The sequence below is a fragment of the Labrus mixtus genome, chromosome 20 (genome assembly GCF_963584025.1).
Source record: "Labrus mixtus chromosome 20, fLabMix1.1, whole genome shotgun sequence".
Classification (NCBI taxonomy): Eukaryota; Metazoa; Chordata; class Actinopteri; order Labriformes; family Labridae; genus Labrus; species Labrus mixtus.
In genome coordinates, this window is record NC_083631.1 from 24,161,065 (window position 1) to 24,178,103 (window position 17,039).

The window sequence follows — 17,039 nt, forward strand, 5'->3', positions numbered from 1 at the left end:
AGCAGGTTGAAGGTCAGATACACCATGCAGCTCTAATGCAGATTTTCATGTTTTAACTTATTTCTATCTGACATGATGCAGCCGTCAGCTTCTTTTTTTGTGTGTTTACGTTCCTCATGCGGCCGCCGTGAGAAGACAGGAAGTAGTGACGGTGAGTCATGTTTTTGATGAAAGATCGATATTTGGCACCAGTGATTGGATAATGGAGTTAAGGGTCCAGGATTGCAGACTAATGAGCTCACATGTATAAAAATGTTTTTTACTGCGACATTTAAAGTGAAGCTCTACAACTTTCTGGACTCTTCTTCCAGCCTGAGATAATCCCACAGATTACTGGACTATCACACAACAATGAGTGCTTACGTTATTGATGGTGGGGGGAGTTGTGCTGGCTCCGTTTGCACCGGCCCCTACATCCGTGGTCCCCTGGCCCCCGGCACCAAACATGGCCCCGGGGACAAACTCCGTTCCTGGCAGCCCGTTCTGAGGAGGCGGTGGAGGGGGGAACGCTGAGAAGGGTGGGGCCACCAATCCCTCCTGTCCTCCTGTCGAATCCTGAGAGCCCTGCAGCGGTAACGGGGGGAGGAAAAGAAGAAGAGGGTGAGTTATTTGCATTCATTGAGATTTTCTGCGTAGTTGTGGCGTCCTGATGGAGGCAGAATGAGGGAGTACAAATCCTGACTATTACATTTCACTCTCTCTCTCTCTCTTCTTTTTTTTTTACCACTCCCCCCTCTCCTCCCCCCCTCCCCCTCCCTCCCCAGCCTCCATATCTCTGACAGGCATGTGTTTTCAGTCAGCCGAGCATGAAATATTTACTGCAAACACATCTATTATTAAGAGTCAGAAAACTGGATACAGACACAGAGATGCTTATGGACGGGATGGTCACACAAAGACATAAACACAAACCGTGCCGCCTTAACGGTGACATGTTTACAGCCGCTCTCTGAGTTTTGTATTTTATTTCCTTCAGCAGTCATCTATAATTCACATGACCCGTCGAGTCTTTTCTCCCCGCGCGGTTACAGCTCCATCAGCAGCAGCAGCATCTACAGTTTCTTTATGGCTGCGTAACTGCTGCACACACACACACACACACACACACACACACACACACACACACACACACACACACACACACACACACACACACACACACACACACACACACACACACACACACACACACACACACACACACACACACACACACACACACACACACACACACACACACACACACACACACACACACACACACACACACACACACACACACACACACACACACACACACACACACACACACACACACACACACACACACACACACACACACACACACACACCTTATCTTGTGTGTGACTCTGCAGTATTGCTTGCTTCAATCTTTTCACACACTCAAGGACATTCTTGGAGGGAGTTTAACTAAAGTCCTTTTACAGCAAAGAGAGAGAGGAACGAGGAGAAAAGTGAGCTCCTCTCACACATCAACTCTGGACAATTTCAGGACATTCAGGTCCTGATCCAGGTCTTCAGGTTTTTCATTTACACACATGTACCACACAGCGGGAGACGGTCTGTGTCGGACCACCTCTCAGGAAGTATCAATATATGTATTTGAGGCTGCATCAAAAACGCCTAATAGTAGTTTTTTTTACCAGTCATGTTGGAAATAAACCTTTACAGTCTCAGTCTCGTCTCAGTGTGATCGGGGCCTGAGACAGCGTGCACGAGTTTACACAGTATCAGATAAGTTAGGGGACTTAGGTCTGAGTACAACCTTTGACAACCTTACAAGAAAGTAAAGAGAGAGAGGCGGAGACAGAGGGCGAGTTAGAAAAAGTGTGTTTGGGGTCAAGCTGCTCCTTCCTGATCAGGCCCGGCAGCCCGACCCCGTAGGCTGATCTGAGCCGGGTGACGCCTGGAGACACTCGGTCTCTCTGCAGCCCCTTTAATTAGCCGGAGAAACTAAGCACCCGGCTCTCTCCTCTCTCTGTTCCTCTCTAATCCTAAAGCCTCTCTCTGCTCACCCTTCTTCTGCAGTGTGGACCGCAGTGGCTGTAAACGAGCAGCTGAGGCTTAAAAAAAAAAAAAAAAAAGGCCCATCTGTGAGACAGACACTTTCTGGGGTCTGAGCTCAACAGAGAGAGGAGGCATCAGGAGGGTTTCAGACAAACCAGGAACGGAAAAAATCTGGGAAAGTCGTCCTGTACCACCCTCTCTGTGACGTGTGTTTGAAAGAATCTGTAATCTGTGATTGTGTTCTGCATCCTCTACGGTTTTTCTGTCACCGAATGATTAAAGGAGGCGTCAGACTCGGTTTAAAATTCATTGGTTGGACCTAAATCCATCCCTGGCTGAGCGTACTTCTTGTCGGGGCATGTGAGCGCGTAAACATGCAGGAGCCTGTGTTCAGCCACTGAAGGGTGTGTCCTGTAGGCATGTTCCTGCCCGGGGTTTAGTCACACTCGCCCAAAAAGGAGAGAGGAGAGAGAGTGAGAGGAGAGAAGTGGGACAAAGGAAAGAGAGGGAGACGCTCTGTGTCACTGGGCGAGAGACGAGCAGAGCTGGTTGATGTTTCAGAAACAGGAAGACGACAGACTCATGATTTATTCTCTTTCTGTTTCTGGGGATCAGTTGCAGTAGTGTAACGTTATAAATACTGTGTTATTTGATGCGTTAGTTATTATTGCTTGGTTCAGATCGTATGCAAATAGCCAGGTGGTGATGAACAACAACCAGTGCAGTGGTTATCAAAAGCCCTGATTCCGTAAAGGCGTAACTTTGTTGTCCTGGTCTGTGAATTCAAATCGAGATACGGCGTTGCAGGACTGCAAGAGAGCACGGCACAGCAGGCGCTCCACATTCACACACAGTCAGACATGCACACACACACACACAGCGCTGCTCTTCCTGCTGTCTCGCCCCTGTAGCGCCTCTGCAGACGGTACAGAAGGGGGGAGGGGGTCACTCCGTCCCTGCATTACACCTCTGCAACATTCAGATTGAAAGAGAAACATCAGAAAGGCGTTAATATCCCACCTTGAAACGGCGCTCTGAACAGGACTATCACCAGCGTCACGCCTCTGTCACTACCTCCGATGGCGGATCAGTCTTAAAACTCATTTATTCAGTCTGGCTTTTATATAGTGCTTTATATAAATTCAAATCCTAACATTATTGTATTGTCTTTTTATCCTACTACAACGTTAAATATTCTTCTCCTATGTATTCATTTTAATATCTTATTCCTGTGTCATATTTTATTTTTTCATTTTCATTCTTTTTTTAATTCTTATTGGTGTGCATTAGTCTCTCAGTGATTTTATAAACTACTTTTTTGTCAATAACTTTTCTGCACTCTTGTAAAACACTTTGAACTGCAATTTAATTTGTCTGAAAGGTGCTGTATAAATAAAGTTTGATTGATTGATTGATCAGGGGTGGAACGGCTACTCCCCACCATGCGTTAACTGCTGCATGCATGGCGTGGCAGGTACATAAGTATTCCGCCTTCAGATGGCACATTAGGAGGGATAATCGCTATCTGCTAACACCGATATCTAACTATCAGAGTCGGTATCTGTTGTGAAATTAGGACTTGAAAATCTTCATTTTTTATCCTGTAAACAGATTTAAGAGGCTCAAATGTTTCAGCTGCTCCCTCAGCTGTTTGAAGAGCACTGACAGAGTGTTAGTGACCACGAGATCCCATCTGTCCTGATTTAACGATCCAGGTATAAACAACAACGACGTGACTAAAAAAACACAGAAATAAAAGCGTCCTCTGAGAGAGGTTTATAGGAGAGTTCAAGAAAACATTCCTAACCTCGCTGCGCTCACAAGAGGAGCAGCACTGCCCTACATGGCTGCAGCATACAGAGACAGAGAGGGGGAAAAGAGACATAATGGAAAGAGAAAAAGAAGGGGGGGGGGGAGGAAAGGATCATGGGAAATAATGAGCGGCTTTATTTGTCTGGTCTCAACCCAAACTTTCCACTCTTGATTTGAACATTGAGGAGATAAGATGAAGATAAACAAGCTCGCCATGAGGAGCCAAAAAAGGAGTCGATGGAATACAACAGGTAAAAAAAAGAAGAAGGACCATCTGGAGTATGACCTATTCATGCATGCTTTTCATCCACACACACACACACACACACACACACACACACACACACACACACACACACACACACACACACACACACACACACACACACACACACACACACACACACACACACACACACACACACACACACACACACACACACACACACACACACACACACACACACACACACACACACACACACACACACACACACACACACACACACACACACAGCAGTGTTACCTGAGACACCATATGTTTTCCGACCACACACACACTCACAGACACACACACTCAGACACACGGGAGGAGGAGAGGGGGGAGAAGAGAGCGCCGTCGAGCACACGCTGATTTTAAACCTCCAAGAAGAAGAAAAAAAACCAGAATGAAATCAAACTCATCAATCATGCTTTATTTGTGTCGACTGGAGCTGTTTGGTCATTTGATTCATGACAAAAAATACTCCCTTAAAGTCTCCTTTTTCTCTCTGCTTTCAAGAAGCATGCCCGCCTGACTCCGCCCCCTTCCCTTGCCGCCACGCTTGATAAAAGCCAGGAGGAATTTTTTCCCCCCCTGCTCTTAAAAACCACCACCCTCCCCTGAAGTCACTCAGAGATTTTACTGCTCTGCTTTGTCCATCACAGCCGAGGACACGCCCCCTCTCCTTATATGGTCGTGTCTATGCTGAAGCTCATGCCTCTCCTTCCTGACAGTTAGCCAATCAGATTACACAAAGCTTGTAAGCTTGTTCCATTAGAGATACATCAGAGGTGAACTGAGGATCAGACACATTTAGGACACAAGGATGAAAGAGATTTAAAATTAAAGACAAAAAGTATAAAAAACATTCTTTGATTTTAGAATCAAAGCTTTTAAAAAATATTTTATTATTTCTTCAGTTATTCGGCTTCATTCAATAACTCAAACATCTTATAGAGTACTGTTGTACCAGCGTGGAGCTTCAGCTAAACTGAGTCCAAACCTTAAAGCTAATATGCCGAGTCTGAGCTGGATTGGAGTTTAATATTTACACCTCAGGAATTTTCCTGCCCTTTGTTTCACACTGATTCCCTCACATGCAACAGACAAAACAGACCAATGGAAATATGAGCATCAAACCGGGGCAGGATTTGAGTGCTTTAACATGCTCAGCCGATTCCAGACGATTTATTCCATCCATGAGGAAGTTTCCAAAAAAAAAATCCTTCTCTGCTCAAAAAGAGTGAATGCAGTAAGAAGGGAAAGTTTTCACTAAAGGAACAACGTCTGCAGAAGAAGTTTACATTTAAATAAACTAGCAGCCCTGACTCTGAGCCGGGTTCAGTGTGGTCCTGACTCAGTCCTGCAGACTGAGCTGGGTTCAGAGTGGCCCTGACTCGGTCCTGCAGACTGAGCTGGGTTCAGAGTGGTCCTGACTCGGTCCTGCAGACTGAGCTGGGTTCAGTGTGGTCCTGACTCAGTCCTGCAGACTGAGCTGGATTCAGAGTGGTCCTGACTCAGTCCTGCAGACTGAGCTGGGTTCAGTGTGGCCCTGACTCAGTCCTGCAGACTGAGCTGGGTTCAGAGTGGCCCTGACTCAGTCCTGCAGACTGAGCTGGGTTCAGAGTGGTCCTGACTCAGTCCTGCAGACTGAGCTGGGTTCAGTGTGGCCCTGACTCAGTCCTGCAGACTGAGCTGGGTTCAGAGTGGTCCTGACTCAGTCCTGCAGACTGAGCTGGGTTCAGTGTGGCCCTGACTCAGTCCTGCAGACTGAGCTGGGTTCAGTGTGGCCCTGACTCAGTCCTGCAGACTGAGCTGGGTTCAGTGTGGCCCTGACTCAGTCCTGCAGACTGAGCTGGGTTCAGAGTGGCCCTGACTCAGTCTTGCAGACTGAGCTGGGTTCAGAGTGGCCCTGACTCAGTCCTGCAGACTGAGCTGGGTTCAGTGTGGCGCTGACTGGGTTCAGTGTGGCGCTGACTGGGTTCAGTGTGGTCCTGACTGAGTCCTGCAGACTGAGCTGGGTTCAGAGTGGCCCTGACTCAGTCCTGCAGACTGAGCTGGGTTCAGTGTGGCGCTGACTGGGTTCAGAGTGGCCCTGACTCAGTCCTGCAGACTGAGCTGGGTTCAGAGTGTGCAGAGGAGATATGTAACCTTACTGTTTATCACATTATTTAGAAAACCGAGATGTTGCACACGTTCAGGACTCTGCAGCATCACGTCTTTGCACGGCTTGGATTGTCTTTATATGTGTCTGTATGTGTGTGTGTGCGTTGTGTGAGGGAACATGCGGAGTGTTTTCACACCTCGACCCTCTGCGTACAGCCTCGGGGCAGCAGCGGTTAGAGAGGTGTTACTGTCCAACAATATCATCATGGCTGTATGTGCAGAGGGAGAGCAGTTAACCCTGAGGTGGAGCGGCTTTAACAGTCTGTTAGGACTAAAAAACACTGAAACACTGTGCTTTAGTGCTGACCTAGGATCAGGGATCAGGGATTTACAGCTAGCAGCATCACACAACTAAAGAAGAGAAGAAAAGCAGAAAAAAACACATCCAAGTTGCAGCCTGTAGATGTGAATTAAGACCCTCTAACGACCTCAACCCTGCCCTTTAATCCTTCATAAAAATACATATTCATCAAACGTTGCTCAAAATCATTGGCAACATTTTGGTGCTGAGAGGTTGCCAGTGAATTTGTGCAGTTCAGGCAGGCTGAGAAAAAAGGATTGGGTGTGCTCAAACAGGCCTTTGGAGATTTTCCCTTCATGACATCAGAAAGGGCAGTAGCCCCTCCCCCAGGTGGGTGACACTCCCACAGCTAGGTGTTTGTTCTGCCCTCTGAGTCTGCCTTCTCACAGTAAACAATAGGACATGGAGGGAGAAAGACCGAGTACACCCAAGCCCTTCGAGAGAGGGGGCGTGGTCAGACACAGCTCATTTACATATTTAAAGGTACAGACACAGAAACAGCCTGTTCTGAGCAGGGCTGAAATAGAGGGGCTCACAAGCTCACCGGTAAAATCAGAAAGCTGCATTTCTCTTTACAATATGTCAATGTTAACTGACCTGTCTTAAGGTAAGTTATAGCAGAGGTCAGCTTTAGTGAAACCTTCAGTATTAAATATAAATCTAAAGTGAGAGCTTCTTCACTGAGAGAGATATTAATAATCCAACAGATTAACTTCAGAGAATTAAGTCAAATATGCAGTTAAGTAAACATGAGAGTGTGTTGATATCGTACACTGACACAGGTATGTGTGTGTAGCTGCACACATAGAAAGAACACATTGACAGAATTGTGCAGCACACACACACACACACACACACACACACACACACACACACACACACACACACACACACACACACACACACACACACACACACACACACACACACACACACACACACACACACACACACACACACACACACACACACACACACACACACACACACAGCTGGGTGTGGATTGTGTAAATTCCTCGAGAGGAGGAACAGCGAGGCGGCTGCCTGAATACTCAGATGTCACTCAGTGAAACGGCGGCTCAGCTTGACACCTTTTCCTCTCGGGGCTTGGGGGCTAAGCAGCTGGGTAAGAGGGATGATGCAACACCTGCGAGGGTCTGCAGGTACACACAGACACACAGAGGAGATAAGGAGTGTTTGAGCGAGCGTGCACACATGTTCTCAGACGACCAGCGACACTGTGACATGTTTCCGTTCAGCTGTGAAGATGTAGAGATGAAAACAGACGGGCTCAAAGCGTGCGAGGCGGAGACGATCAAAGACACAACTTCTGAGAATCAGCACATCAGCTGGAGACACGTCCACGCTGTCCCCCCCGATCACGACCCGCCTAGAAAAACCATCAGCCTAAAAATCAAACATATTCACCATCTTTACCCATCATGTTGACAAGTCAGAGGAGGATTCTTCCCTCTGAATCATTTCTAGCAAGAAAACAAAAAAACCTAAAAATCTCCAAGTTTTAATATTTATTTTGTCCTTCAACATGCAACATGAAACAAGCAGGACTCAAACATATTTCTCTCTGCAGAATCATCATGAAAATCTAATAGAGGCAGGCAGGGGGGCGGGGGGAGACTAATCTCTGCAATGTTTAGAATTTGGACTGCAGTACCCATTTTAACCACTAGGTGTCAGAGCTACATACTGCTCCTTTAAAGTAATGCTGTAATCCCAGGATGCTAATCGAGACTGGTCTGTGTGTTTTTATGTTTGATCGTGCAGAACTTTGGTCCACTTTTGTTGACTTTAAAATGTAAATTTATTTTGAAAAAGACGATTTAAATGACTTTGATTTATAAACCATCTGGAGTACAACATGTGGAGAAGCTGTGAGGCCGTTTATCACTGTGGATCCTGCAGCACAGAGACGTGTCGAGTGTCAACAAACCTAAAGAACAGTACTGTATACATGTTACGCAGGAGAGTTACGACTGCTGATGTGTCACCTTTAAAGTGTAAAGTTCACTCCCACATGGAAATAACGCCCACGTCCCCTTTGGGTGTTTTCTGTTTGAAGGGGAATTAAGAGTTTAGCAAACAGCTGCTGTGGCCTGCAGGGGGCAGAGAGAGAGGGAGAAAGAGAGAGAAAACAACAACAGGGACTTTACCGAGCAGGCATGATGGGAAAAAAAAAAAAAAAACTTTCTACAAAGTGACACAACTCAGAGTTTAAAAAAAAAAAAAACACCTCTGTGTTTAAAATATTTATGATAATTCCAGCTTTGATTCAGAAGAAGGTTCCAGGCTGCGTTCTGTTGAGCTGCAGGTCAAGTTTTCAGAGTCTTAAAAAAAGGATCGAGGCAGTTTTGAGTTCTCTTTTTTTGGTATTGCTTTACCTCATATCTAAATGTTCCTTTTTTTATTTTATATCATATGTGTGTTGCTTCTTCTACTGTCCTCCTCTTCTATCTGTCTGACTCCTCTCTGCTCTCTTCAGTTTGACTTTATCTTTTAGTTTTTGCTGTCGGGTCTTTCATCAAATATTTCATCAAAAATAAGATGCAGAGGTGACAGATAGCCCGTGTGTGTGTGTGTGTGTGTGTGTGTGTGTGTGTGTGTGTGTGTGTGTGTGTGTGTGTGTGTGTGTGGGGGGGGGGGGGGGGGGGGGCTGTGGTCCTCGTCGCAGCGGGCGTGGGTTCATGTCCTGCCCCCGTTCCTTTGCTGTATGTCCTCCCCCACTCTCTACTCCCAACATTTCCAGTCTCTCTTCAGCTGTCCGATCAATAAAGATGAAAATGGTACAAAAATATAAAAAGAATAAAGTTCAATAAAATAAAACTCTTGTAAACGCAGTGAGTAGATTTTTGGTACGTATCCAAATATGTGTTCTCAAGCATACAAGAGCAACAACTGGTGTGTGTGTGTGTGTGTGTGTGTGTGTGTGTGTGTGTGTGTGTGTGTGTGTGTGTGTGTGTGTGTGTGTGTGTGTGTGTGTGTGTGTGTGTGTGTGTGTGTGTGTGTGTGTGTGTGTGCTGAAACAACTGTGCCTTGGCACCTGTCTCTCTCACTCAGGGGACAGATGAAGTCTAAACTACTTGGACAGCTTGAATGACAACGTTGAAACGCTTGACCACAAAAATAAAAAAAATACTCCACCCTCTGTGCACATGACATGACACACACACACACATATTTACATGATATAGAACATGACACTATGCAGTCAGCATGTTTAGTCAACACATGCAGCTCGGGCAGCGGCTGCTTCTCCATGTCAGCATGTACCTCCTCCTCGTCACCCCTACACACACACACACACACACACACACACACACACACACACACACACACACACACACACACACACACACACACACACACACACACACACACACACACACACACACACACACACACACACACACACACACACACACACACACACACACACACACACACACACACACACACACACACACACACACACACACACACACACACACACACACACACACACACACACACACACACACACACACACACACACACACACACCAACCTTCCTTCCTTCCTTCCTTCCTTCCTTCCAACCTTCAGGCCCAGAGGCAGCAGAGCGAGACAAGCTAGAACAGAGCTCCTGAAGTAGCACAGACACGCCCACCACATGCTAAAATTACCTTCGCTAGTTAGGCTGCAACATTTTCAAAACTTGATATTAAAGGAAAAACAAAAGCTGCTGCAAGGGAAAGAGAGAGAGAGCACTCTGTCTAAAATACTTTGCAACAAATCGGTACCCTGATGCTTGATAATGTTTTAGTCAGTGTGCTCCCTGAGTGTTCACTGCAATATTTGGTCTTGAAAAACAAGAAGAAGCCGAACACGGGGTGACTAGGACTTCTATTTTTGAAGCCGTGGTATCAAACAGGTATCGATTGTTTAGTTTCCAAGTTTAAAAATCTGATATTGTGACAACCCTTCCATCCATTACACATCGATGTACAAACAAACATGATGAGCTTCTGTGTCAAGAGTTGATTTAAATCAACTGACACAAATGTGAAGTTCGACGTAAAGATAAAGATAAACTTTATTGATTATTATTATAATTATTATTATTAATTTTTTCGCAGCTCAAGAAAACAGGAAACAGGAATATAATTATCAAAAATAACAAGAACTTAAAAATCAAACATGTACATCCGTTCAGTTAAATAAAGGGAGACATGTTTGTTTGAGAAGTTTTAGGGCCAAAATCGTAATAAAAAATTCTGGACCCAAACGATTGGGAAAAATCCCCTTTTTTAAACTAAATTGTCCTGCAAAAATTCAACAAGAACAAAACAGGATTGCAACATATTTTCTTGCACAACATTCATGCATGTCTAGGTCCATCATGGTTTTCAATCCCGACATTCAGAGGATAGAAAACAGAAAAGTCCACTCAAAATGCATCGACCAAAAGAGTTAAAAAAAAGAGAAGGAGCAGAGCTGCAGGAGCAAGCCTCGCTGTTAGCCTGAAGCTCTGCCAAGTATCTGACAGGCCTCACCTGGGCCAAGACGCACAGAGCCAGAACAGGATTTACCATCAAACAGCACAGAGAGAGAGAAACACTGCTGCTGCAAAACAAATCATTATCATTAACTCTCTTCTTCTGTTCCTGCAGCATTCTACATGTGCACCGACTCAGAGAACTTACCGGCAGCACTGCAGGGAAGTAGAGCCCCATCATGGTCTGATCTAAAGGAACAACTGCTGACCAGCTCTCCACTCTCCTCCTCCTCCTCTCGCTGTCTTCCCTGTGCGTCTCCACGTCTCCTCCTCCTCTTCTCCTCTGTCTGTGCTCTAAGACCATGAGCCGACGATGCCTTCAGTCCACGGCTGTCTCACACATTCAAATTCTCCCTCGTACACTCCCCTCTTCCTCCTCTTGCCGGTGTCCCTTCTTCCACTTCTCTCTGGCACGCGATGCTCCGCCTGTCACTCCCTCCTCCTCCTCTCCTCTGGTCGACTCCACCGGGCCCTGCTCCTCTGATCCCCCTCGGGCCTTTTTTTGTCTTCTCTCCTTCCTGACAGCCCGAGCGTCTTCTCGCCTCTTTTTCTCTCTCTTCTCTTTTTTGCTCTGTAATTCACACACTCCTTTGTTCCCGCCCTCTTTTTTTAAAACTTTCCCTCCCTCTCAGCTTCAGTCCCTCCTTTCCTTTCCGTCAAAGCATCAATCCTCTCAGTGTAGCCACCTAGCTTGAAGTCTACATGAAGCTGTTGTTGCTGCCTCCTCAAACCCCCCGGAGAGACAAAAGAAACAGAAAGAAGATGCTGTCTCTTTCTCCACGCACTGGCTGCCTGAGAGAACAGGAACACGACCCTCACTGCATTGCAGCTTTTTTTTTGATGATTTATTTATTGCGTGGCAGCCTGTCAGCTCCAAAAAGCAGCGGTAGGTAGGTAGGTAGGAAGGTAGGCCAGATAGGTAGCTGGCTGCGTGGGAAGGCTCCTAGATCTCCCTCTCTCTCCTCTGCAGAAGGAAGAAGTCTCACAAAAACTGAGTCAAGAATCTAAAGCTCAACTTGAACATGAAGCAGAATCAAGCTGCAGTGCGCCTTCTTCTTCTTCTGGCTTTGGCTCCTTCTTTCCCCCACTTCTGTATTGTTAGGAGGCGCTTAATTTTTCCAGAGATGAGAGTGCAGTTCCTTCCTCGCACCGCATTTTCATCTGGGAGGGACTGAACTCTGCGGAAAAAAAAGCCCTGATGCCAAGCTTTCAGACATCTGCTGAGTCTGCCTGGAACTGGGTCCAGAGGGAAGGGGGGGATGGGGAGGAGGGCAGAATAAGTGATTGGAGTAGGTGGTGGTGGTGGTGGTGGGGGGGGACAGAAGAAGGGAACTGGGCCTGAAAGGGGGATGCAGGGACAGAGAGGGACGCAGAGGGTGCGAGCGAGAGATAACAGGATGGAGAGATAAATGGATAAAAGGCTGGGTGAAAAAAGAGCGAGGGATGACAGGATTAGGGCTGTAAGTGAGGAGGATGAGAGGATGAATAGGGGATGATCTGAGGATTAAGCACACAGACTGAACACTGCGATAAACACATGCGCGCGCTCAGTCGCACACAAACACATGTGCTAATGTACACACAGATGTATTCAGGCATCAAAGTTTTGGGGATAAATCGATCAAATGCTCATCAGCTAATTCAGACCAGAGACTGTTCCTTTGATGCAGAGAATCAATCGCTTGGATTTTACTTTTCTATAAGATTAATCCAGATCATTTGGAGGAGAATTGCAAAGGAGGTTAAAAACTGCGCTGACGTTAAACAGTTTAAATTAGGGTCGTCTTGATACCAGAATTTTAAAACTATGATATGATTTCTGTCTCAACACCACGGCAACAAAAGCAGAAGTCCTCAACACACAAGATCGGGTAACCTCTTGATTCCAATGATCAAAAGTTGCAGGTAAATTCCTGCATGCTGTCTGAACTGCACAAAAAACCTTTCAGTAACAAAATGTTACCAATGATTTTATGCAATACAGAGAGAGTGTGCAGGAGTTTGCCCGCCAACATTCCTCTCCTTGGCACCTGTCTCATGAATCAGATTTAGTTTTTTGGAAGCACTTTTCAAAACCATTGATCATTAAAATCACAGATTGCATCGTTTAAAAGTATCAAAGTATGGAACATGTTGACAACCGTAGTGGACTTCATGAGAGGAAGTGTGCAGCCTTTCTGTGTGTTTGTGTCCATGTTGTTAACCCTGATTGTTTCTGTGACCTAAACAGACCAAACTGGACATGTGCAGCCCCCTCAGGGTCAGAACAGCCACATGCTCGCACTTATTTACCCCCGACAGAGAGCGTCCACACGCACCCACAGGCTCCGGTCACCGTTTAACACACTCTTATTGACACAAGCAGACCTGCAGGCAGTTCAAACATGCATACATAACACCAGACAGAAGCATTACCAAGACAAATGTGCTGCAGCGGGGCGAATGAGCCAATCCTGCTTTGTTAGCGAGGCGAGGCTAGCTGCGTTTGCATCCTAACCAGCAGAGACTGCAGCAGGCTCGTAATGTGTGTGCCTGGGGGCGGTGTGCATTGACAAGGGTCTAAATCATTTATAAAACAAATGCAGAGCGGTGCAGTGCAAGGAGTTCAGGCATAGATCACAAGTGTGTTTTTTGCCCAGGTGTTTGTCTTACAGGCAGGCGAGCAGCGTGTGCTAACTGTGTGGCTGACTGCTGGATGATTCTGCGCCCTGCAGGCAAGTCATTTTAAATAACTCGCTTCCATTTCTGTTTCACCTCCGCTCCACTTCTCTGCCCCGTCCTCACAACCAGACTTTTATGTTTGGTTGTGAGGACAACGCTCCAATCATGGACGGAGTGGGAAGGAAACTAAAATAGCAAGAAAATGAACCGTCCTCTTTCCTTTTGCACTGTCAGAGAAAGAAGACGCTGAAGCCAGTCAGAGTGAGATGGAAGCAACAAGATGAGGAAAATAAAGAATAAATGAGAGAGGATGAGGCCTGTGAGAATCCTCCATGATGTGATGTTGGAAGAGAGGCTGGGGGAGGGAGGGTGAGATGGGGAGGGGGGCATAAGGCTCACAGGCCAACACTCCCCTCCTGTGGCACTGCCAGAGAGCTGCACATCCCAAACACAAGCTGCAGAAGACACACACACACTCAAGCTCTCAGATACAGAAACCTCTCTCTCTAATGGAGTTTCAGTGATCACACACACACACACACACACACACACACACACACACACACACACACACACACACACACACACACACACACACACACACACACACACACACACACACACACACACACACACACACACACACACACACACACACACACACACACACACACACACACACACACACACACACACACACACACACACACACACACACACACACACACACACACACACACACACACACACACACAATCTGCCCCGCTGCTCGGAGGTAGATAAGAAAGAAGTCGGCTACCCTGCGCACTCATTACTGAGAGCAATATGCACAGAGAGACACTCAGAGAGCGAGAGGCATCAAGAGAGAGAGAAAGTGTGAGAGGACGGGACAGATACTGTGACACGCTGCTGCTGCACGCCGCCGAGTGTGAGCAGCTCGGCTTAAAGACGCTGGTTAGTTTCTTTTCTGATGGGGGGGTCAAGCCCTTTTGAAAAGAATAGCTTTCATCACTTCTTTTCACGCCGTCATTTAAACGACACCACGGGGCCGCAGCAGACTCCACAATTATCCTCCATAATGATGCCTGAGCTGACCTCGCCGTTTAGCGGTAGACGCAGGACGAGGCGTGGCTCCTCCGACAAGAAGAAGGAGAAGAGATGTTTTGTTGATAGCTGACCTTTGTTGACCAATCATAACAGGGTGTGTTGTAATGTTTATACTCTTATAAATCTATCGTCTATATTATGACCCATTCAGACGTCTTATTTTATTCCTATGTTCCGTCACAGTGCTTAGTGTTCCTCCTGCTACCTGGTCTCTCTCCCCATGCAGGATACATTCAGGTAGAAAGGGGCGGAGCCAGTTGATTTGGTTCCATGCATAAGCTGGCTTCTCTCTCTCTCTCTCTCACAAACACACACATTGCAATCACCTCTGATTTACAGACGGCATATTCTGTTATTAGGATGTTTTTCCTTAGTTTTTTAACAAATTAAAACTCTCTCCCTCTCTCCCCCTCCTTCTCTCCCTCTCTTTCTGTCCCCCTCTCTCTCTCCCCCTCCTTCTGTCCCTCTCTCTCTCTCTCTCCCTCCTCCTCGCTCTCTCTCTCTCCCTCTCTTTCTGTCCCTCTCTCCCCCTCCTTCTCTCCCTCTCTCTCTCCCTCTCTTTCTGTCTCTCTCCCCTCCTTCTGTCCCCCTCTCTCTCTCTCTCCCCCTCCTCCTCGCTCTCTCTCTCTCCCTCTCACCCTCTCTCTCTCCTCCTCCTCCTCGCTCTCTCTCTCTCCCTCCTCCTCCTCCTCCTTGCTCTCTCTCTCTCTCCTCCTCCTCTCTCTCTCTCCTTCCCTCCTCCTCCTCCTTGCTCTCTCTCTCTCTCTCCTCCTCCTCTCTCTCTCTCCTTCCCTCCTCCTCCTCCTCCTTGCTCTCTCTCCCCCTCTCTTTCTGTCCCTCTCTCCCCCTCCTTCTCTCCCTCTCTCTCCCCTCCTTCTGTCCCCCTCTCTCTCTCTCCCCCTCCCTCTCTCTCTCTCCCTCTCACCCTCTCTCTCTCCTCCTCCTCCTCGCTCTCTCTCTCTCCCTCCTCCTCCTCCTCCTTGCTCTCTCTCTCTCTCTCCTCCTCCTCGCTCTCTCTCTCTCCCTCTCTCTGTCTCTCTCTCTTGCAGCAACTTAAACAACAAAAATCTGTGGTTTGAATTCTCTCAGCCACAAAGAAAGTGTAGTAGAACTTGCAGAGGGATAATAAAAGTCATCGTCTCATTGCATTGACCAGCACACTCGCTCATAACCATCAGGGTACCATCAGAGAAACTTTAGTATTTTTAGGACATATGCAGACTATTAATGAAGGACATATCCTTTGTAGGATTTCTTCCTTTCTATTACCATGAACTTCACTTGTATTTTTTGCAGAGGGTCTGCACGCAGTTACCAGTGTCTTACCTGACTGTGAGGTGGGTATCCATGGAAACCAGGGTTTAACGGCTCATTGTTCTGCAGGAGACAACAGGAGAGAGGAGAGCGGCGTGTAAGTGGCTTTTTGAATATGAGTGCATGCAGCTTTTCAGTGGCAAACTTTTACATTATGGGTGAAATGCACTCTCGGAGAAAAACATCCACAGAATAAACAAAGAGAGGGAAAACAGAAGGAATAAGAGGATTTATTTAAATGTTTTGTGTGATTATTGTGATATTTTTTAATGCTTAAAATGACGGAGAAAATGATAATGTGGCTAAGTGAGGCTCCAAAGTTCAAACAGGGACAGAGACACCTTCATGAAGACAAAACGACAGAGGAGTAAATTAAATTAAAAGTCAGTGTGGATGCTCGGTGAACCGTTGCAGGAGAGTTTTTATATTCATGTGAACCGACCAATCAGAATCCAGCAGCAGAGGGTGAGCGCCCCCATCCCTCACCGACCCTGCCCCAGAAACTAGTGTTGTGGTTAATTGCTCCGTAATTACTTTTAATTAGATTATTTCTGTCCCTCTTCCCCTCTTTTCTCTCCATGATTTACTAATTTTTACCCCGGCAGGAGCAGCACTCGTTAGAGGAGGAGGAGGAGGAGCAGAAAAAGGAGGAGGAGAAATTAAGAACTAAAGTTTAAGAGGGGGAGGAAAAAGAGGAGGAGGAGCTGAACAATGGGGAAAATAAAGCAAGAGATGATATTATGAGAGCAGTGAGAGAGATGACACCGGCACAGTTGAGCCTGCTGGCATGCCTCGCAGAGAAAACATGACTGCATGGTGAGACTCATGCCGAGGCA

The 17,039-nt window shown here is 46.6% G+C and overlaps 1 protein-coding gene across 1 annotated transcript in view; it reads right to left on the bottom strand.

Annotated features, from left to right (window-relative positions):
* LOC132954716 (RNA binding protein fox-1 homolog 2-like) overlaps window positions 1-17,039 on the bottom strand; it is a 55,774-nt gene that overhangs the window by 27,650 nt on the left and 11,085 nt on the right. The window contains 2 exon segments of the mRNA XM_061027362.1: window positions 364-564; window positions 16,216-16,266. Of these exon segments, the coding sequence (XP_060883345.1) occupies window positions 364-564; window positions 16,216-16,266 (252 nt within the window).